The following is a 23,695-nucleotide window of genomic DNA, read 5'->3' on the forward strand; positions in this document are numbered from 1 at the left end:
AGAAATAGCCACCTTTACATTAGCTGCAACCCAGCAAACAGATGTAGACGGCTTGTTGGAGTCACACCGATTAGCTTTCCTTTTGGTGTGCAGACTTAAAACTTAACAAAATTTTAAATACAGTCACGCTATATATTTACTCTTTGTGAGGGCTTAATAATCACCAGTACCCTTACCCTGGGAAGCTGCATCTGTTGGTAAATTAACTGCTTAATGTAGCCTTTTAAATACCACAATTACTAAATGCAAAACCACTTCAGTAATAACAAGCACAGGAATCCTTACTAACCCAGTAAAACTGGTACCCGTTTCCTCCCTGGTATAGGCACACAGCTGCAGTATCCCTACAAAGCTCCTTTTAAATTTGTATGATTGTTTAATAAATATTTGCTATTTGAAATATTTATTTTATTTAGCATTCTGTGTTTATGTAAGGTGTCACCGTCCTCTCGTCTTCAATCTAAATCAAATTAGAAAAAACACAAATGCTAATTAAACTGAAAATGATCTAATTAGTGATTTAGCTCTTGTTAGTGAAATGTGGCTCAGTGTACGAGCTGCTGCTGTAAATAAGTACAAGAGCAAATTGAATAACGCTCTGAATAAATGCCATCAGAAGCAGGACTGAGCTAGAATGCTCAGGTTTTATTTAAAGTGAGGACACGGAGGTTGCTTCAAGACCTGCACAAAGTTAGAGTGAGCAGCAGACTGACATTTCCTCTGAATGGCTTTTTAAAAGTAAACATCAGCACAATGGTGAGACAAGAGCTGTAAAGGTGAACAGGTGTTTTCTATGTTTGTAGGAATTTTTAATTGAAAGTTAGAACTCTTCTAATGAGCATAAACAAATCACAGTAGTCTTATGCTAATTATTTTAAATTATTGCAGAAAAACAAGTGAGAACACTCATTACAGTTTAACTGACCACCTCATACTGATGACTCTCTATAAATCACTTTTTTAAAATCTTTTGTTTTCCTCTTGATGCGTCTTACCTGTGTGTGTACGGTTGTGTCTCTCCAGCTGACTGCGTTTGGCGAACGCCTTTGCACAGGAGGAACAGTTGAAGACTCTGGGTTTCTGGGAGCTGGGTGACGGACCCGGCTGGTGCACTCGCTCATGCTCCTGAGGGACAAAGACAAATGTATTAAACTGTTACTGAACCAAGGCTGTACCAAAATGTTTTATTACACATGGTTCTATATAACAGAACACATAAAAAATGGCTTGCTTCATACACATCTCTTTTGTCATGACACAGTTAATTTGTAAAGTACATTATCATTATCTATCATATATATATATATATATATATATATATATATATATATATATATATATATATATATATACACACACATATATAATACAGTAAAGGCCAAACGGTTGGACACACTTTCTCATTCATTGTGTTTTCTTTATTTCCATGACCATGTCCATTTCCAAAGGGCCCAACAAGTGCTAAACACCTCTGGGAACTCCTTCAAGACTGTTAGGAAACCATTTCAGGTGACTTCCTCTTGAAGCTCATCAAGAGAATGCTAAGAGTGTGCAAAGCAGTAATAAGAGCAAAGGGTGGCTATTTTGAATAAAATAGAATATAATAATACATGTTATTTAACAGGGCCTTTCAAGACACCCAAGGACACTTTACAACAATGGGGAAAAATAATATAACAAGATAAACAGTACAGAAATATGTAAAAACACTAGGATGCTAAAATTTAAAACAATGTATTAAAACTATGAGGTAAAAGCCTGTGTGATGAGGTGGGTTTTGAGTTTTGATTTAAAAAGTGCAAGAGTGAGTGGTGCGTAGATCAGGGGGAAGAGAATTCCAGAGGTGGGGAGCAGAGCGGCTGAATGCTCTACTCCCCAAGGTGACAAGGCGAGCGGAGGGAGCCGAGAGTTGAGGAGCAGTAGAAGAACAAAGAGCACGGACAGGAGTGGTGATGTGAATGAGATCAGATATGTAGGATGGAGCCAGGTTATGGAGAGCTTTGAATGCGATGAGCAGAATTTTGAAGCTGATTCTCTGTTTAATGGGCAGCCAATGAAGTTGTTGCAGGATGGGGGTGATGTGTTGAGATGAGATGATGGAGTCCTAGTGATGACACGAGCTGCAGCATTCTGGAGAAGCTGCAGTTTATGGAGGGATTTGCTTGTGAGACCAAAGAGAAGTGAGTTGCAATAATCAATCCTGGATGTGACGAGGCTGTGGACAAGGATGGCAGTAGTGGAGGGAGTAAGTGATGGACGGAGGCGGGAGATGTTACGCAAGTGGAAATAAGCAGATAAAACATGTTTTCAGTTATTTCACCGTCTTTGGTTAAGTACATAACTCCACATGTGTTCATTCATAGCTTTGATGCCTTCAGTGAGAATCTACCAATGGTCATGAAAATAAAGAAAACACACTGAATGAGAAGGTGTGTCCAAACGTTTGGCCTGTACTGTGCTCAGCTATGCAAACCTGTTATAAGTTTTAATATATATTTCTGGCCCTAGCTAATCCTAGGTGTGCTTTTTTGTGCATAGGCTTTAGGAGACGCTTCCTTCGTAGACGATACCCATGCATGCCCTTCCTCTGCAGTGTGTGCCGTATGGTGTCATGGGAAGCGGTCACTCCGGTTTGGCTTTCTACTGCTTTAGCTAACTGCAGTGAACTTGCATGGTGATTTTCTTTAACCCTTCTCATCAGATGATTCTCCTGTCGAAACGTTTACTTCTGTGGACGGCTTGGACGGCTCTGTAAGATGGCTGCACTTCCATCTTTCTTAACATTTTGGATCACTTTTGCTACAGTATTTTGACTGATATTGCTGATCGTCTTGTAGACCTCATTTTTGTATAAAGAAATTATTTCCTTTCTTAAATTTTGTGACATTTCTCTTCTATGTGGAGCCATTGCTTACTGCGTGAAATGGGAAGGGCTTTTCTTTGTTAACTAATGCCCCGTTTATAGTCACCTGTCTGCTGGACACCTCTCAAACAAATCATTAGACTCACTTGTGGTAGAATGCCTGTTAATTTGAATTTTGTAGTCTAAGTGTGTTTTTTCTCCTAAGACTATAATTGGGGTGTACTCATTTTTGTAACATGTGCTTGAATGGATTTGTTAGGAAAATACTTTTTGTGTGTGTGAAACTGAACAAACCTTGTTTGTAATCAATGGCCCACATTTCTGGAAGTATTTTGGTTTGAGGGTTTTCCATCTTGCTATTCTCATCATAAATGCTAATTATATCCCAAGGGAATACAGTGTTATTCAGAACGTCCTTCGCAGTCATTTCTACTTTTTTCTTTAGTGGTAAACTAATTAGGTTTAACTAGTGTTTTCATTTTTCTTGTTTCCAACCTAGAACAAAACCTCTGTTCTTTGTTTTTCTTCTTGTTATTTTTTACCTACATCGATCAGAGGAGGAGGAGATGGTGTCAACATGCACCACACTTTTATCTTTTCTCATGAAACAAGAGATCACTGAGCATTACACAAACACACCGCTTAAGCAAAGCACCAAATCTTAGAATCTTGTCTTGGTTTTTCTTCTTTTTGAGTGACGCAAGTCAACTTCAAGTTAGTTGAACTCTTTAAACTCTTACGCTCTAAAACAGTGATAATTAAAAGGTTTGGTCAATAGTCCATTTATATGAGTTGTGTGTCATGTCCTGAGTTTTAGCGCCCCCCCCCCCCCCCCCCCCCCAAGATGCTTTACAACACAATTAAACATTCACTAAACACCTAGCTGAAGCACTTCCTGTAAGCATGTCATGATATTCCTGTTGGAATAACCAAGTCATGCAGAACAGATAACAGCGTAAAGATTAGAGTGATAGAGTGATCTACAATAATAACGTTTCAGAAACTTTCCACGGCAACTTACTTTTAAAAATCTGAAACATTGCTTTAAGAAGTTGCACAACTTCAAAGCAAAAATGAAGTGTTTGCAGAGGATCACTCAGGTTTGTACTTTCTCCAAAATAGGGATGTTTTGAAAAGTGGTAGTCTACTTCAAGTGGAATGTGTCAGGAAATGATTACGCTGAACTTGATCTATTCTTGAGAGGCAATAGGCAGCCATTTATATGTTGCCTGGGGGATGAATCACTCATCTTTCCATCAGTGGACAATCGCCCTTCCCTTGTGAGCCATTGCTGCCCCCATCAAAACAAATCAATGAAACTAATATATCTAAATTCCACAGTTGGGAATGTATTTGTGAAAATCAAATTAAGATTAAGACAATTAAGACTCTAACGAAGACAGTGATGAAATGTTAGTTTTTTGTGTGCTCACACTTATTAAAACTTGTTTCTCACTCGAATGTTTCAGCCTTCCTGCTGTTTTTTTAACAAACAAATAAAAAAATACTTGTGAAAACCACCGGGGATGAGGCGTGGAAATGACAAATGAAGTAGGAGAATGTTATATGTAATATATATTTTATAGTAACTCAGTAATTCATAGTAATCCAGGTGGGATGGAGGTGTGGTACTGAGTTATAAGGGTTTTTACTACCAGGTGATGTAATCTAACTTGAATAAAATGTATAATATTACATATTTGTACTAATGAATTATTATTAGTAATGGCAAATAAAGGGGAAGTGAGAGTATACGTTATGTACCTTATTATTATATTTCCATAACTTCTTTTTCAGAATTTAGATTTTTTTGTTTTGTTTAGAATTTAAAGAGCAAGTCACCCCCAAATCAACTTTTTTTTCTGATAAACTATATAAATGCGTGTCTAATCGTGCTGCAGACACGTGTAGTTAATCATTTTGTACTTTAGTGCATTTTAGTTAAAATTGTAATTTTCTGCCTAAAACTGTCAGTGTTGTGCCGTTGTCAGGTAAAAACTCTGCACTGCATTAGAATTTAAATCTGCCACCACTATTGGCTAAGAGGTATGCTATGATGTAAACTGGTCCTTATGATGTCACAATTAGAGCCCTGCATGGGCCTAAAATCTGAGCCCGTGTCCGGCCCGGCCCGAGGGGGTGGAGCCCCAGCCCGACCCGGTCCGAAAAGGTTTTCAGGATTCTCTGGCCCGACCCAAGCCCGAGTCAGACTTTTTTTTAACCAACTAAATGAAAACAAAGTGGTCAATCCTGACCAATGTGTTAAAAGCCGTGCCGAATCCAATCAATTTGTTTTTCCCCTCATTTACCATCACAGAGATGACGGCGCAGGCTCTGGTGGTAATCAAGTTAAATTTGATCTCTTTCCAACAATTTTCACAAGAAAACAGAACAGTTAAAAGCAGGGCTTGTGTTGTGTTGACCGGATAGTTCCTGTTTTTGACCGTTTATTTTGACGGAGAAAGAATAGAAAGAATTACCCCGACGCATGCAGACGAACTGACATTTTATTTTACGCACATCGCAGATGTTGCTAAATCACCCAAGAAAAGATTCCCATCTGAACATCTGAGCTGGACACTGCTCAGCGCAGCTCGCTGCCAGCGCATATGTGCACAGCGAGCTGAAGATGTGGAGAGGGGCTTGAAGCGCGTTGCAGAACCAGAGCGCATGCGGGAAGGTTCCTCCCACTGAATCGAGTGTTTTCCAAACCCTGTCTCTCAGAGAGACTTGTCACTTAGATAATGTTCCCTGATTATGAAACTTTGGCTGGATAGTGCTTGTTCCTGTCTCGAATGAGGCAACGCATCCAGGAGCCGTCTGAGGAGAAGCCCAGAATCTCACATCTTCAGCTCAGAAAGCGCCTATGATTACGCACAAGCGTGACCCGTCAACCCGGTCTCACAGTAAGACCGGGTTGGAATTGTTCAGGTTTACTCAGACAATCTTTACATAGAATTGACTTACAGATATAAAATTAATTCAGTAAAATATAAAGCATTTTATTTAAATATCCATTCAACAAGCACAGAGAGCCGCATCAGATTCAGATGAGCCGGAAGATTCCTTTGACTGAATTCAGTCGGAGGAATCTTCCCGCATGTGCTCTGGCTCTGCGATGCGCTCCAAGCCGCTCTCCACATCTTCAGCTCGCTGTGGACCTTATGTACATGGCACGCTGACAGTGAGCTGCGCTGGGCAGTGTCCAGCTCAGATGTTCAGATGGGAATCTTTTCTTGAGCGATTTAGTTACATCTGCGATGTGCGTAGAATAAAATGTCAGTTCGTCTGCATGCGTCGGGGTAATTCTTTCTATTCTTTCTCCGTCAAAATAAACGGCCAAATACGGGAACGATCCAGTCAACACAAGCCCTGCTTTTGACTGTTCTGTTTTCTTGTGAAAATAGATCAAATTAAACTTGATTAACACCAGAGCCAGGCGCACTGCGCCGTTATCTCCGTCGCTGTAAATGAAGGAAAAACAAAATGATCGGATCCTTTTCAGACCTTCCCCACCTACAAAGTTTAATTACAACAATCAAACGTGACAGAGCCTGGATTTGTATTCTGAACAGTCTAAACATGTTTTAAAAAGAAACGTATGACAAAAGTGGCACCTGCTCAGTAAAACCACCAACAGGGTGAAAAATATCAAAATATTGTAGGCAGAGACGGGCTACAACTTCTGGATCATCTTTATATAAATCGTTTTATTGATTATCTTTTTATGACAGATAACTTTGACGTACACGAGCGACCGGTACTGGCTGCTGTCACCTGTTGTGAGCAGCGCTCTGGTGTCTGAGGGTAGGCCCCGCCCACAACGCCGCGGCTGCTGTGGCTCCCAGTGTTTTCTTTACTGTGGGAAATGGGTAATAATGGCTCTTTGATGGGAACAGGTTGCCGACCCCTGGTTTAAGTGTTTCAATTTTTTCTATGAATTCGATTAAAAATAAAGGCGCCCGGCCCGGCCCGTGTCCAAGGTAATCACACAGTCGTTGGCCCGAAGCCCGGTCCGAGGGCCGTCGGGCTTCAGTGCAAGGCTCTAGTCACAATGCCATTGTGAGCCTGTGTGTGTGTGTGTGTGTGTGTGTGTGTATTTGTTAGCGGCTCCGCCCTCTCGGTCTGCTAGGCAACAGCATTTGTTGCATTTTTCAAACATGAAGAGGGAGTGAAGGAAGTTTATTGAAGGGGGATACTTGCTCTTTAAACATTTACATTTTTGCTCAAAACCAACCAACCAATCTTAGCAAAAACAATATGTGACATGGACAAGATATTAAAGGATCTATGAGAATGTATTTAATTTGGCTTGATAATGTTTTTTTAAAAGCTAAAATGTTTTGAGCAAGAAACTAGATCTGTCGGCAAACTTCTTCCATTGCCTCTATAGATTTAGGATGTTTGTGTGTGTGAAATGGCTCATCACAGAGCACCAGTAAGACACACACCCTTGATGTTAATGGCTGTTAATAGTCTGAAGCCCTCTACCACTGTCAGCCAGGCAGAAAATAACTACAAAGTAAAACCGCCATTCATTTGTCAATGTTACCAAGTTAAACAGCCATTGATTTTGGAGCTCTGGCTTTGTACCTCCAAATTATTATCCACGGTCTAACAAAGTGAAAAATAACTGTGCTACTAATTTATCCTTCTCACAGATCCCAAGCTGTATCCAGGCTTTAGAGAGAAGCTAATGAATAGCCAGGGGACCTGCAGAGAAAAGAGCGCAGTCACTCTTACTGTGACATCCGCCTTTTCCCAAAGTCCTTCGTTACACAGAGCAAAAAGTACAGCTCAGTATAGTGGCGCACATTTACAAAAGTCTAAATCCTGTGACACAGTGCCTTTCTGTAGAGAAAGGACACACAGGAGAAGAAAAAAATCTGGAGTTTCAAACCATGTCCTCCTCATTTCAGGCTTGAGTATTTGCTCCTCATGAAGAGGGTTTGCTGGAACAGAGGAGAACACACACTCTTCACCACAATTTGGATGCAGAGCACAGCCTGTTTCTGTGTTTTCTCAACAGCAGAGACCGAATCTGTCTGAGGTGCTGGTTAAGGGCACACCCTTTGTAGCAAATACTGAGAAAAGATTTAGTTCAAGGAATTTCCTTCTTACATATTCAGAAAACCCCTCTATGAATAAATATTCCCTATGTTTCCTATTTGTTCCCTTGATTTTGAATTTACAGGAAAAAAATAAAGCTCATCATTTAATTAAATACATCATTTCTGTCTAAATGGCATGCCAGATGGTCTGGAGGTTTGAGAGGGTTGGAAAAACAAAGTGAAAATGATCCGTGCCTGAAGAACAGAAAAACACTCTCCACCGGGCAGAAAATGCTTTAAAATGTAAGGAATGAACCACCATTCCACAGGATTATGACAGATTAAAATATGCACATATAACCTCTATGAATAGTTGCAATACCTGCAGAACTGTACCCCCCCCCCCCCCCCCCAAGTATGTTTGTTTTACACTGATGCTCTGTATCTCACTTTACACCTGTATAGTGACAATAAAGGCATTCTACTCTATTCTAATAAATTAAAACCACTCTGAACTCATATTTTAAAGCATCGTTTGTAACAGCGCTCTGCGTTCTGACCTTGAGGTGGGTGGCGCGTTTGAAGGCCTTATTGCAGATTCTGCAGACATGACAGCGGTCCTTGCCGTGAGCTTGCTTGCAGTGGCGTCTCAGTGAATTAGGATTGTCAAACACCTGGATGCAGTAGAAACATTGGTTCTGGCTGTCCATCACCGACTGGGGGTCTTTCTCACCTTTACTGCCGTCGCCTGAGTTCTGGATTTCAGACCAGCATATAGTTCAGGTTTATCCTCATTTGGATAAATGTGGTGTCAACATTGTTAAAGACAAACACACTCACATTATATCCATTAGCAGATGCACTGTTTGTAGACTGGGGTTGGTGGCTGACCAGTATGACCTGTTGGCCTGGGGTGACTGGTTGCCCCGGGATATCAGACTCATTCAGAACAGATGAAAATGTCTGGCCCTGAAAATTAAAAGGCAGTACCGTTACACTTATTATAGGCTAAACTGATTTCTGCTGATCTAAATGAGTGGCTGTGTCTGTTTTAGTTACCTGTGCACTGAGGTTTAGAGTGACACCATCCAGCATGCCCTGAGCATCAGAAAGGGTCAGCGTAACGCTGCCATCGCTAGCCACGGCTCCTGGTGACATGACCAGGCTCTTGGGTGCAGCCGAATGAGACAAAGTGGTGCTGGGAGGCAGTCTGGTGACTGACGGGAAGCAGACAGAAACCATATTTAATAAGTCGCTGTTAAAGAAGAATGAACAAATATAGACAAATGTTTACAGAGTCTATAATAAACTACACGAAAGTTCCAGTGTTTGAATAAAAGCAACTCATTTAAATCCATATTACCCCTGTCCTGGAACATCTTCACTGGCTCCCTGTCATTTTCTGAGTATAGTTTAAGCTATTGACTTTTGTCTTTAAAGCACTCAATGACCTGGCTCCTCTCAGTCTCTCTGACCTGCTCACTCCCTGCTGCTTTGCACTCCTCGGATGCGTTACAAATCACGAGGTGAACAAGCATTTGTGCATGCTGCCCCAAAGCTGTGGAACTCTACCAATTGCAGTTCAACAGGCTCCATCACTGGCGGTTTTTAAATCTCGTTTAAAGACTCACTTCTACGACTTGGCTTTTAGACAGTGACTCGTTTTATTGTTTATTGTATTACTGTTTTAATGTGTTCTTAGTGTTCCTAATGTTTTATTTGCTTTTATTGATCAGTATTTTTATTAGGGCTGTCACGGTAACCGCAAAAATGAAATATCGCAATATGAAGAAACCCACCGTGCTGCATCATGGGCCACAGCGATTACTGAACTTGGTTCAACTCAATGATGCATGTTGAGAAGGATGGCTGCACTGGTATCAAAACAAAACGTTACTTCGCTCCTTTGGGAGCACTTTGGTTTTCAGTACGTCAGCTGCTGCGCAGCCAGAGTCCTTGGCCGAGACAGAGCTGCCACCAGCGGCAAAGAAATAATAATAAACGCTCGGAGACCTGCTGAAGTCCCGGACAAGCACTGCTTCTGCAACCATCCCGAAGAGAGTTTGAGCTGAGCTGGAGCTCACTCGCTACCTGCAGGAGGAATGCATCCACCCTAAAGAAACCCCCCCTGACATGGTGGAGCAACAACCGGGAGAGATTCCCTTTGCTCGCCAGTCGCACGCAAGTACGTGTGTGTTAGTGCAACGAGCGCACCATCCAAGAGGGTTTTCAGTGTTGCTGGAAATGTTGCCACCCCTCTCAGATCCTCTCTCAAACCGTATATGGTTAACATGCTGGTTTTCCTTGTGGGTAACAAGGACGTGACCGAGCTATAAATCACCGTCATTCGTGTGTGTGAAAGTGAAAGTGAAATGATAGTGCCCCGCGCCCGGTACATGTAATTTTTTATGCTTGATTTTAAACAACTAAACAAAATGGGGACTTGTTTCTTATATGTTAGATGCTGCAGCCAAATTTGCGTTTAAAAGTTTAACCTTCTCCTGAATTTTGTTGTTTTTAAGTTCAGTCGGACTCCGACTGTCGGACAAACAAACATTACTGCGATCTGTGTTGTTACTGCCCATTGATCTGCATTCAGTAAAGTGTTATAAAAGAAGGCACGGAAATTTTTAACCTTTTTTAAATGTGTAAACATTATGTTTAGATAGTACTGCAATAAAAAAAAAGGTGCTGCAATAATATCGCAATATTAAGCCACCCTGAATCACCGCAGGGGGAATTCCTCAACCGTGACAGCCCTAATTTTTATCCTCTGTTTTTTGTTGCTTTGATTAGTTGTGATATGGTCCAGCCTGTGCAGCACTTTGGAAAGCTCCCAGATGTGCTATATAAATAAATGATGGTGAATAAAATACAGGTGGAATTGTTGAAAATAAGAATTTAACAGCTTTGTAATTATCCTGTGCTGATCTGGACTCAGGAAATATGTCAGAAAAAGAACATTGAGGATAAAGACTACTGTTGTTACCGTACCTTGTTCTATTGTTAGAGTAAAATGCCCTGATTAAAACTAACATGTTGGGGTTAGGGTTATTTATATCTTTTGGAAATGAAGACGGAAATGTTGAGAGAAAAATATTTTTATCTAGATTTTTTGGAAAATTTGAGACAAAAATGAAATGTTTGGAAAGACTATCATGGGCTTCTGGTATTTTTTTTTTTTCTTTTTCTTTTTTTTTTTTTTTACATGTCCTGTCTGGCTGTGAAGCAAGCAGAATTGATGTCTGAATGCTGGTGACAAGCCTTACAGATTTATTCGCAGGTGGAGCATCAAAGCGTTTGCTTTTAATGTCACGCCTGATACTTAAAACTTTATTGTTATTGTTGTTGAATGCTTTGTAATTCCGACCAGACACGGAGACAGAGGTGAAAGAGAAAGGAAAAGAAAAGGTGGGGAGAGAGAGGGGGGGGGGGGGGGGAAGGTCCACAAAAATAAACAAAAATGAACAAGAGTCTGCTTCTAGACCTGCAGAAAAAAAAAGACAAAAAAAAACAAAGGGACACAAAAAAAGGGACACAACAACAATACAACAAGATCTACCTATCACTGCGTCAACTTGATGAAAAGAAAAAATGTATATATATAATCAATATTGCTTAACTGAAGAATCACGATAATAAATCACAACGCATTAAGTGCCCACCATAGTCTTAAGACCTGTGTTTAACGTGCCCAAGCCCATACTTTTGAGAGCACCATGTGAGCACCTGTGTGTGTACACGCGCTTGTTTATTTAAGGTTTTTCTATAGGAGCGCCCAACAGAGAGTGTGAGGGACCACAGATCCGCCCCCCAAAGATGCGCAGGAGACGGGGGGAGCTCCAAGTCCCAGAGATCCAGGCGCTGCCCCAGAACGCAGGAACCCCAAGGAGACTGCAACCAGGAAGGCCCCCGCCCCCCTCGAGAGGCACAGAGGATCGCCCCGGGGGGCCACAACCAGCAGCCGGCAGAGTCCCTGGAGATATCAGCGGCAAGCCCACAGGCCCGCCCGCAGCCTCCCACCCCCTAGCCGGCCGAGCCCGGGACCCAGCGACCCGGGACCCAGGGGCGACCACCCCCGCCGGGGACCCAGCAGAGCCCAGGGACCCAGACCCCACCAGGCAGCCACCGGGATCTAACAGGCAGATGCCAAAATCTTAAACCCCCAGACCCGGTTGCCACGAACACTCAGGCAGACCAAGGCACAAGCCCCCACACCAGGTGTGGCAGGGGGAGGGGGGACAGAGATCTATATCATCAAGAGAAGTTCCAGGAGAGGGGAGGACCCAAAGGCCCCACCAGACATATACAGTCATACACAAACACAGTCACACGCTCCCTCCCTCATTCTCACACATGCACATACAACCCAAGACTTACAAAAATGCACGCCGGACACCCACTCATGCTCCCCATACACACCCTATTCACTCTGGTCCCAGTACTGCTGCACATTGGGTACAACCATCACCGGTAACCAGAGTTTGACCCTTTCTGCTGGGGTGCTGATGAGCAGGCTCCCCCGCCCAACGCTGAGCACAGCAACCCACCACCCCAGACCCCAACCAGACGGCCAGATCTCCCTCCTAGCCTCCAGCCCCAGGAAGCCTAGCAACAACAGAGGTGGCTAAGACCCCTAGTCTCCCTCCGCCTGCTCCAATATAGTGTTGTGTGATCATGAGGTGTATTCCATGGCTGTGGTGAGTGGGCAGTGCGGGCATCATCCAGCATATGCCAGCTGATGCCACTGCACCACCCCACTTACACCCTCAGCCATCAGTGTCTAAGTGCGGTTTAAAATTGGAAGTGGGCACCGGCACTCGGGAGGAGGCTGAAATATCCCCCTGCCAAATGCCGTTGAATGTGCTCACTCCCAAGGCCCTAAGTGTGTGTTTGTGTGGAATGTCGTCAGTGGAAGTGTATAAGGTGCAAATAAAATTGGGGGGGCAGGTTTCCACAGGAATGCGGAAATGGGGTCCATACGCGCACTCCCTGACTTGCCTACCCCCCAAGGTCCTATGTGTATGTTTGTGTGATGATGTGAGGGAGCAGGAGGAGAGAAATATGCGGGGATGGGGAGGAATGGCTGGTTGGGCTTAGCCCTCCAGGGAGCCAGCTCCCCTACTGGCCCCAATAGGCACCTCTGTTGTCAAACTGCCACCCAGGGCATGGAGACCCCAGCCCATCCTGCCAGGGCCCAAAGCAGCAGCATTACAGAGCCTCACAGAGTCCGAGGGCACCAACCCAGCCCAACCCCAGCAGAATATCTATGCCCACCCCTGCATTTGCACAACTTCCAGAATATATAAGACATGGGACATCCAGGTAAGGTTGGGTCCTCCCCCTCCTGGACCTCCCCTTCCCCTGTGATGGAACGGCAGAGGAGCCAAGGTCTACCTGAGGCCCCCGAACCCGAGCCAGGCACTGCTGGGTGTCCCTGCCTTCTTCCCGGCAGCATACATGTCAGGACCCGACCCCCAAGGCCCCGCCCAGATCCCCACACGGGGCCGGCCACCCCCAAACCCCGAGCCCCCAGGCCGCCACTCAGTGACCCATGGCCGCTGCCAAGATCCCCAAGGGGCCCCACTCACAACCGCCAGCAGTCCACCCCCCGAGGCAACCCAAGCACCTCCAGAGGGGGGCAACGGCCCCCCCCAGTCTCAGACACCCCCAGTGAACCCACCTCCAGGGAACATCCGGATACTCCAAACTCAGACCGCACACCCCCCCACCCACACCATCCCGCAGGACAACATCAACGGCCCCCCACCCTCGCTATGTGATGGAACCGATCAAAGGAGCCCAGAGAGATTCATCTGAAGTGGAAGCAGAGGCTATATCAAGTGCAATATGATCTAACAAAAGATTTCTATACTGGTTAATGCAGGGAGTTTCTTTATTTTTCCAATTCAAGAGGATAGTTTTCTTAGCGATGCATATGGCAGTCAGAACCACGTGAACCAAAGATGTTGCAATCGGGACATCGTCCAGGTTTCCCAGTAAACAAAGAGAGGGGGAAGTTGGGATATGACATTTCAGACAATTTGACAGATCCTCACATACTCTACCCCAAAATTCCTGGACAGGTGGGCAGGACCACAGTGCATGAATGTAATTGTCAGGAATGTTGTTTGTGCAGTGTGTACAGGTGTCAGACGACACAAACACCATCCTGAACATCCGATGACCTGTATAGTGTACTCTGTGTAGAATTTTGTACTGAATTAATTGTAAATTGGGGTGTCTGATCATTTTAAAAGTTTTTAAACAAGTTTGGGACCAGAAGTCCTGGTCAAAGCTGACTGATAGATCCACCTCCCATTTTTCAATAGGGATTGCAATTTTATCGTCTATTTTGGACAGTGTCTTATATACTTTAGACAGTATTTTGGGGGGTTTGAGATTATAAAAGTCTAATACTCTTGGTTGTGTTTGTAATTCTATTTTATTGAGCTTAAATTTTTGTTTGACTACAAATTTAATTTGGTGATATTCTAAAAAGCTATTCTTATCCATTCCAAATTGGGAGACTATTTGATTAAATGGAATGAAGTCCAATCCTTCATATATGTGTTCCAGGTATAGGATTCCTTTATTTTTCCAGTCCGGAAGGTTCATCATTTTGTTGTTTTGCAAAATGTCAGGATTGTTCCAGATAGGTGTGCATCTGCATGGTACTAGTGAAGACTGTCATTTTAAGATACTCCCACCATGCTGTCAGAGAGGTGCTGATACTAATACTTTTGAAGCTTTCATGTTTTCTTATGCTTGGGCTAATAAATGGTAAGTCTGAAAGCTCTATCGTATTGCAAAGTGTCTGTTCTATATCTAACCAGGACTCGTCTAATGGGTTATCTTGCAACCATCTTGGTATATATTGCAGCCTGTTGGCTAAGAAATAATAATAAAAGTTGGGTAAATCCAGTCCTTCTCTGTCTTTGGTCTTCTGAAGCGTTTTTAAGCTAATTCGTGGGGGTTTATCCTGCCAAAGGAATTTAGTAATTGAGGAGTCCAGAGATTTAAACCAGTCAGCTGGAGGTTTGTTTGGGATCATCGAGAATAAGTAATTTATTCTGGGTAAGACCATCATTTTAATTGTAGCAACTCTCCCCATGAGTGATATTGGTAAGCATTTCCATCTAGCAAGATCATCTTCCACTTTCCTTAAAAGGGATGTAATTTAGTTTGGTTAGATCTGCTAACTTGGGAGAGATATTAATTCCCAGGTATGTGATATTCCCTGACTCCAATTGTGTATTAAGCAAATTGACAAATGAGAAACTAATTGGTAGAACTGTGGATTTTAACCAGTTTATAGAGTAATCTGAAACTCTGGAAAAAGAGTTTATCAGTTCTATTGCTTGGGAGAGAGAGGATTGAGAATTCTGGAGAAAGAGTAAAACATCATCTGCATAAAGACTGATCTTATGTTCCATTTTCTTACACTTTATCCCTTTAATATCTGTTGTTTGCCTAATTGCTGCTGCTAGTGGTTCAATAAAGATAGCAAATAGTGAGGGGGAGAGTGGGCATCCCTGCCTGGTCCCCCTCTGAAGACAGAAGCTAGCTGATATTTGGTCGTTCGTCCTGACACGTGCTGTTGGTGAACTGTATAATGTTTGTAGCCAGTTTATGAAGAAGTTCCCAAAACCAAATTTATGTAAAGTTGCAAATAAGAACTTCCAGTTAACTCTATCAAAAGCTTTTTCTGCTTCTGGCCGAGACAGAGCTGCCACCAGCGTCAAAGAAATAATAATAAACGCTCGGAGACCTGCTGAAGTCCCGGACAAGCACTGCTTCTGCAACCATCCCGAAGAGAGTTTGAGCTGAGCTGGAGCTCACTCGCTACCTGCAGGAGGAATGCATCCACCCTAAAGAAACCCCCCCTGACATGGTGGAGCAACAACCGGGAGAGATTCCCTTTGCTCGCCAGTCGCACGCAAGTACGTGTGTGTTAGTGCAACGAGCGCACCATCCAAGAGGGTTTTCGGTGTTGCTGGAAATGTTGCCACCCCTCTCAGATCCTCTCTCAAACCGTATATGGTTAACATGCTGGTTTTCCTTGTGGGTAACAAGGACGTGACCGAGCTATAAATCACCGTCATTCGTGTGTGTGAAAGTGAAAGTGAAATGATAGTGCCCCGCGCCCGGTACATGTAATTTTTTATGCTTGATTTTAAACAACTAAACAAAATGGGGACTTGTTTCTTATATGTTAGATGCTGCAGCCAAATTTGTGTTTAAAAGTTTAACCTTCTCCTGAATTTTGTTGTTTTTAAGTTCAGTCGGACTCCGACTGTCGGACAAACAAACGTTACTGCGATCTGTGTTGTTACTGCCCTTTGATCTGCATTCAGTAAAGTATTATAAAAGAAGGCACGGAAATTTTTAACCTTTTTTAAATGTGTAAACATTATGTTTAGATAGTACTGCAATAAAAAAAAAGTGCTGCAATAATATCGCAATATTAAGCCACCCTGAATCACCGCAGGGGGAATTCCTCAACCGCGACAGCCCTAATTTTTATCCTCTGTTTTTTGTTGCTTTGATTAGTTGTGATATGGTCCAGCCTGTGCAGCACTTTGGAAAGCTCCCAGATGTGCTATATAAATAAATGATGGTGAATAAAATACAGGTGGAATTGTTGAAAATAAGAATTTAACAGCTTTGTAATTATCCTGTGCTGATCTGGACTCAGGAAATATGTCAGAAAAAGAACATTGAGGATAAAGACTACTGTTGTTACCGTACCTTGTTCTATTGTTAGAGTAAAAATGCCCTGATTAAAACTAACATGTTGGGGTTAGGGTTATTTATATCTTTTGGAAATGAAGACGGAAATGTTGAGAGAAAAATATTTTTATCTTGATTTTTTGGAAAATTTGAGACAAAAATGAAATGTTTGGAAAGACTATCATGGGCTTCTGGTATTTTAAGGCAAATGTTAATGATTGATGCTTTTATTGTGATAGATTGAAATAAGTTCAACAGGGTGTGTTCTTGAGATGCTGCTGTGAAAGTCCAGGAACACTTTGATTTGTTGTTTTGTAGTTTACCCCATTAAAGCAGAACACTCTGAACAATTAACATTAACAAACACAGCAGAGCTCAGGAGAACAAAGGTGTTATTTTATCACAACATTCAATTCTAATGTAGAAATCGGGAAACAAAACAAACATAAAAACCCTTCCCCTTGAGTTTTTTCTTCCTTCTGAGCAGCACTAATGCATCATCACAGGAATGCTTTCCAAGGTGAGCCAGGACGTGTGTTTGAGTAGAACCTCTTTATAAATAGAGATAGCTGAGATGACAGAACGTGTTTTGTTGCGTCTGCGAGCAGCAGATGATCAAAGCCCTCTAGGTGCTCTGCTCTCAGACAAACACAGAAACAAAAGGAAACTGAAATGTTCTGGTCACAGAGGAGCTTCCATATCCCATTAGAGGTGAATTAACACTTTGATTTGAATTAAATAGATAAGCCAGTTTCAAACAGCATCCCTGTCAAAGAGCAGGTTGGACTGTATTTGCATACAGAGTGATAGGTAGTCTAATCAACAAAAGAGATGCTCTCAGTGTCTCAGAGATGCAGAGGGATTATTTTTTTCACTCCAGTTGAGAGACGAGGGTAATTAATAAAGAGAGATATGAGAAAGGAAATTTGATTACGCCTTTAGGTGACGAGCAAATAGGGCAGCCGTCTTTCACAATGCAAGTCCTAATAGATCTCAGCACAGCTTCATTCCTGCTATCACACACAGGTCTACACAATTAGAATGTGTCATTAATTCATAGTCCTCCCATCTTATGACATTTTTGTTCTATGATAGACAATGAAATTCTAGGAGTTGCTTTGAGACATAAAATCTGAGTCCTAACAGGACTGTCCACTGGCGCTCTACTTCTCTCAGGAAAGAGGTTAGAGGTTTATTCCAGTAAAATGATCTAATTTATCAGAAAACTCAATGATGCTCCTGCAGGAGGATCTTCTGACTCAATCCATGTTTGTGAAGAAAAGAATCATAGTTAAGTTCATATCTCAAAACTTGATAATCCCAATTTAAAGCTGTTAATGCTCAAGCTAAAGACAGTTACTTAACTCTTAACCTGTTTCCAGATTGTTGCAGCAGCATGTGGAAGACATAGCTAAGTTAAGAGAGATAAAGAGCCTTTCAGGATTCCAACTTCTGTTATTTTATTTCTCCTTGGTCAAACAGAAAGACAGCAGCCACAGTCCTGACCTGTCATTTCAGTGCTGGCTGTGCTCGGAGGTAGAAGCTGGTCATTGGTGATGGTCAGCGTTGCACTGGTGGGCTGGCTAGTTAGTGGCGATGCAAGCCGGATGCTGCCGTTCATCTCTGCACCACTGGAGCTGGAGTTCTGTGAGAGCAGGTCCTGACCTGTGGGGATATTCGGGGAAAGTTTTTTGAGATTTGAGGAATTAAAAAAAAAGATAAACCGCAGTCACAAAACAAGCATGCAATGCAAGCATTGCATATTGAATTATTTGCCAGAATTCCCTAAAAACCTGCCTTCGATAATTTTAATTATCTTTGTCTTAATCCTAAAACTTTTATGTGCACTGATTCAGGTGTCGTTTAATTTCTGCTGATGCAAAAACGTTTCTGATCCTTAAGGAATGCAACACACACTTAAGCCTAATTTATACTTCTCTGTCAGCTTCGTGAGGGAGAGACGCACACACACTGAAAGACACGTTTTGCTCCCAGACTTCTCCATCAGCTGGCGATTGTTCCAAAACAATTCCCCGGAAGACAACAGAGGGCGTAGCGCTATTCTGACGTGTCCTGCCACCGCTACAGTCACGGATCCGGTCCATGAGAGCGTACCTACTATTGCGTTTACATTATTTTAATGTAATTCTGTGACTTTTGAACACAAACAAATTTGTCCCCCTTCCACCTCTTTATGCGATTGGCACCTCTAAACTCACGTTTCTCATCTTTTCCAGCCACAAAGAAAACACTTGCTACATGTCTTTGTACTCCTTCAGTCATGGGTGAATAAACGTTCATATTTTCAGAATTTTTCTACGATGTGTTCTTCGATCTGTTCCATGTCTGCTGCTAAATATCTTTTATTTTTGGAGGGGGCAAAGGCAACGCTGTTGACGAATTTACAGGAAGCAGCATCCTGACCAATCACAAGCTTGCTGTCACCCTCTGGGAAGCCCGTTGGAAAGTTCTTACGCCGACGCATAACAGCGTTGCATGTGTCCGTAGAGACGCAGATGGAGAAGTATAAATTAGGCTTTAGAATAATTATCATCTCCAGTGGGGTGGTGGTAGATACAACCAGGGTAAGAAAAATGAGAGATAGAAGCATCTGCTGAACATTGCCTTCACAAAACAGGGCAGGCATGTCAGGAAAATGCTATTTTAATACCTCTTCCAGTGTCAGACATAGTCTGTAGTGTGGTAACACCTAGATGCTGCCATTTTCTGTTAGAACATCAGAAAAGCCCTTTATGACTCGAGAACATTGCAGCAGAGTTTAACAAACATAAAAATCACTCTGACGAACCAGGGCAATCTTTCTCTCCGTCGCCTTTATATCGGATGTGTTTTTGACACACGTCCTTCATGCAGCAAGTAGAACTGTGATCAGGAGCTAAATAAATGCAGATTGCTTAGACCTGCTGAATGTCACGGGTACTTTTGTGCAAATTTATAACTGTTGTGTTGTCTGAGTTGTAATTCTGACACTAATTCAGAGTCAAATGAGGTGCTAATAAAATAAAAGTAACATAGGCACTGTGCTTTCTCATTTGCTCATGAATTAAATGCAATCAGAGCTGCAGAAATTAGACAAAAGATTGTTTCTATCTTTGGAAAGAGGGAAATTGACAGAATACCATCTATATGATTCATAAACTAATTGTAACCTAAATATTTTGATAAACATGTTGAGACCCATTATTAAGTATCATAAAGTTGCCTTCTCTAAAACTCTATTGAATACATAATATTTGCGTTTTCCTCCCAAACTTAGGTAAAGCAACACCTGACACTTTCTGCATTGTATTGCATCGAGAGAAAAAGTCTTTTTTTGAAACATCAAGTTCCAATAAAATAGATCGTCTCATCCAAGGAGGAATGGTGGATCTAAGCATGTGGGCCCAAATACCAAAGTTACATGTTTCCAGCTGTGAACTGAATATGAAATGTATCTCCAGATGATACAGTCAGCTGGAAGAATTCATAACTTCCATTAGTGCAACATTTTCATTTGGACGGTCATAGCTTCTTCCAGCAAAAGGACAGGACTGCAATTTATTTCTCTCTGCTTTCCTTCTCTGCCCACTAGTGTTTGTTTTTCTGAGAAAGATATCAATAAGCACACCAATCCTTTAGGAATTTTCTCTTTTCATGCTTATTTGTTATTGATGGTGTGTAGCAGACCTCTGCGCTAGAGGAAAGTCGAGCTCAGTGAACTCTATAAAGCTTTCCAAACCTGATATGGTGAGGGTGATTTCCTGAGGGTTTCCTGCAGCCGTGCTGGAACAGGCACCTGAGGCCTGAGCCTGGGCCTGAGCGAGGGCTTGTGTCAGACTGGAGTTGTTGATGGTCAGAGTGATCTCCTGACTGTTGCTGCCACCTGCCACCAGACCACCGCTGCTCATGACATGGTTCAGGTCCTGAGAGGCTACATTGTTCACATGCAGGCACAGTTGGTGATCAAATCATAACAGAGAGAATAAACCATTTACAAAGGTCTCCTCACACACCTGCAGCGTCCTGCTCAGAGAGCCCAGTCAGCGAGACCTGTGGGGACGTGATGCTGGAGGGCTGCAGGGCCAAGCTGGTCAGAGGGTGGATGACAACGTTGGCAGACACAGAGGGGTCAGCTGAAGACATGAGCTGGCTGCCAGAGTGTGGCACCAGGCTGGTGTCCACGCTCAAGGGCTGAGATAGGAGACCACCCTGCTGTAAGGTCTGCTGGAGGAGAGCAGGGTCGATCTGCGGGAGAACGAGCTAGTTCAGGTGAAACATCAAGTGGAACACAGCAGGGCTAAGTCTCGAGAGCAACAGCCACAGTCCAAGTCAAACTGGGAGGAATTTATTTAACATTTGAGAAGATGTTGGACAACTTTTCCAACATGGCGGAACACATTCAGACTGGCGTTATTTGTGGAGAAAAACATCAACATTGCATTGTTTTACCAAAACAAGAGGAGGGAAGAAGGCAGAGAAAGAGTTGTGTTGCTGTTAGCCAATCAGAGGTGATGCATTTGCATATGGAACTGTTGGTAGTTCCATGTTCAAAGTAAAAGTCACAAGGGGATTGTGCGTTGTCAGTGTTGGCTCCTAGGCTATGGAATGAATTTCCTTAAACCATGCATCAGTCACCTTCTTAGCTGGTTTTACCTTTTTATTAGCTTTTATGTTTTAATGGCTGTTTTATATGGTTTTACTTGCACTTGTTGCTAGTTGCACTGTCCAGCATCTTAGGCGTCCAATAAGGTCGTTGAAGGGGCTTTACAAATAAAAATAAATGAAAAATATCATGAATATTAATGAGTATGACTTGTATTGCCGTCGTTTTCTGCTCCCCACTCCTCCAACTAAATAGTACTTCCTGAAACAGGAGCGCCAGAGCTTTCTTTCCACAGAAAATGACTCATAAGGCATTTGTTAATTCATATGAGAGACCACACCAGATTTACTGAGAAAATGAGACTTTTAAAGCAGAGAGAAAACAAATTAAATTGTCCTCTCGCAATTGTCTAAAAACCTCAGCCGATTACACGGCTTGGACTGAAAGCAACTTTTGGACCATCTGGTTCACTGTCTCACCAAACCGCAGCACTTCTGCATGTACCTGGGTCCTCTACTCATTATGCACTTATGTATTTAGCAGCAGGACACCACTGGTGTGAGAGGTTCTCCACTCAATAATATCAGAGAAGGAGAAACAGCCGGCTGCTACCACTTCAACTTTAGGACAAACTACCAGAGTCCCAAAAAGAAAAACACCATTTGGAACAACAAAAGAAATTTGGAATTTGGACCTAGAAAATGGCGACTGGTGTTTAGTACTATCTCATTTATAGAAGGAGGAGGAGGAGGAGGAGGAGGAGGAAGAAGAAGAAGAAGAAGAAGAAGAAGAAGAAGAAGAAGAAGAAGAAGAAGAAGAAGAAGAAGAAGAAGAAGAAGAAGAAGAAGAAGAAGAAGAAGAAGAAGAAGAAGAAGAAGAAGAAGAAGAAGAAGAAGAAGAAGAAGAAGAAGAAGAAGAAGAAGAAGAAGAAGAAGAAGAAGAAGAAGAAGAAGAAGAAGAAGAAGAAGAAGAAGAAGAAGAAGAAGAAGAAGAAGAAGAAGAAGAAGAAGAAGAAGAAGAAGAAGAAGAAGAAGAAGAAGCTTCATCTTTTGACAGGAGGTCAGAGTGGAGCTGCTGCTTCTGGTATCTGATTGGGATGCCTACTGGTTGCCTATCTTTGGAGGTTTTGTGGGCATGCACTACTGCGTGGAGACCCTGGGGCAGATCTGGAAACCACTTGGGATTCCCCTGGAGGAGTTGGGAATGCTATTCGGGAGAGAGATGTGTGGGTTTCTCTCCGGATAAAATGGACTAAAAACCAGGGGGATTTTAATGAGTTTCACATTGTGAAGCTCTTCAGAGGCATACTAATTTTTTGTAAATTATCTGTAAAAAATAAACAAAAGATTAACTACTGTCAAATCTATGGACATCAAAAAAGTCTAGTAACTTCTATGGAGGCATTTCAAGGGCATCCATTGCAGGGACCTTCGATGTTTGCTTGTTAGTTGTATTTTTCTCCAGTTTTCTTTCCAACATCTAAACGATTAAAGTGTCTGTCTCCATTTAGAGCAACTTTGCAAAAAATGCTAGGATGGCAAGGGACTGCAAGGTGCTTGATGAATGGGAAAATGCAACCAGAGTGATTGGCAATCAGGGGCCGACACACACATGCAGCTGAGTTCCAAACATCAAGCCCTGCACTAAAGGACCCTGTAGATAATCATGGGAGAGACGGTCGAGTTAAAAAACAAAGTAGCAGAACTAGCAGAAATAATGAAGTGTTTAAATCACACTGCTAAGAAAACACAGTCAGCGATGAATGAAATGAATTTTGGGAAGTTGCTTTTGATTACTGTAGTTGGTGCTGGGTGGCATAGAAAACACCTGATGAATGTATTTGCATGCAAATGTGGGCCTTTTGTTTGTTGCGCCTTCGTCTACGTCTGTGGCTACAATTACACTTAACTCATCAACACAACTTGTAGGCAAGTAGTTATGAAGTTGAAACTATAACAGCAGTTTAATTTGTGTCTGCCGCCTGAGTGTTTGGCTCAGCAGAGAAAGTGTTGTGACAGATCCTGCTCCATAAGCGCAAAGGGATAAATGCGTATCTGAAGGACAACTACACATTAGTAACAGGACAAAAATACTGGAAGATACACTGAAGGATAGGACTAGAAATTATCTTTAAAAAGCCTAAGGCTGACCAAAGCTGTTTAGAGTAAACAAACAGCAGAGATGTGGTATGCAACAGGATGGGAGGGAGTAGATGTCGACCGATATTGATTTTCCTGTTGCCGATACTGATTTGTAGAAGACGTGATCAGCTGATGGCTGATATGTACTGCCAATTTTTGGGGGCCAATATTCATGGCCAAATAGACACCTTCCACCGTATTTGCATGCTAAAATGTCACTAATAACATCATTTGATGCACAAAATTTCTGAAGCTAAATCAGTTATTGAAAATTGAATTTAACCAACTGTTAGGTCATAATTGT

General features: G+C 42.4%; 1 protein-coding gene across 3 annotated transcripts in view; it reads right to left on the minus strand.

The window, feature by feature from the left end:
• The window catches only part of LOC107378938 (zinc finger protein 236), a 109,431-nt gene that overhangs the window by 19,436 nt on the left and 66,300 nt on the right, over positions 1 to 23,695 (minus strand). For all 3 annotated transcript variants that reach the window (XM_070550928.1, XM_054740632.2, XM_054740633.2), the window contains exons 24-30: positions 20,661 to 20,892; positions 20,387 to 20,578; positions 18,154 to 18,312; positions 8,974 to 9,131; positions 8,755 to 8,883; positions 8,475 to 8,669; positions 996 to 1,125 (exon numbers count right to left, since the gene is read on the minus strand). In XM_070550928.1, coding sequence (XP_070407029.1) covers positions 996 to 1,125; positions 8,475 to 8,669; positions 8,755 to 8,883; positions 8,974 to 9,131; positions 18,154 to 18,312; positions 20,387 to 20,578; positions 20,661 to 20,892 — 1,195 coding nt within the window. The remainder of the gene's footprint in view (positions 1 to 995; positions 1,126 to 8,474; positions 8,670 to 8,754; positions 8,884 to 8,973; positions 9,132 to 18,153; positions 18,313 to 20,386; positions 20,579 to 20,660; positions 20,893 to 23,695) is intronic.

This window comes from Nothobranchius furzeri, chromosome 5, assembly GCF_043380555.1.
Source record: "Nothobranchius furzeri strain GRZ-AD chromosome 5, NfurGRZ-RIMD1, whole genome shotgun sequence".
Lineage (NCBI taxonomy): Eukaryota > Metazoa > Chordata > Actinopteri > Cyprinodontiformes > Nothobranchiidae > Nothobranchius > Nothobranchius furzeri.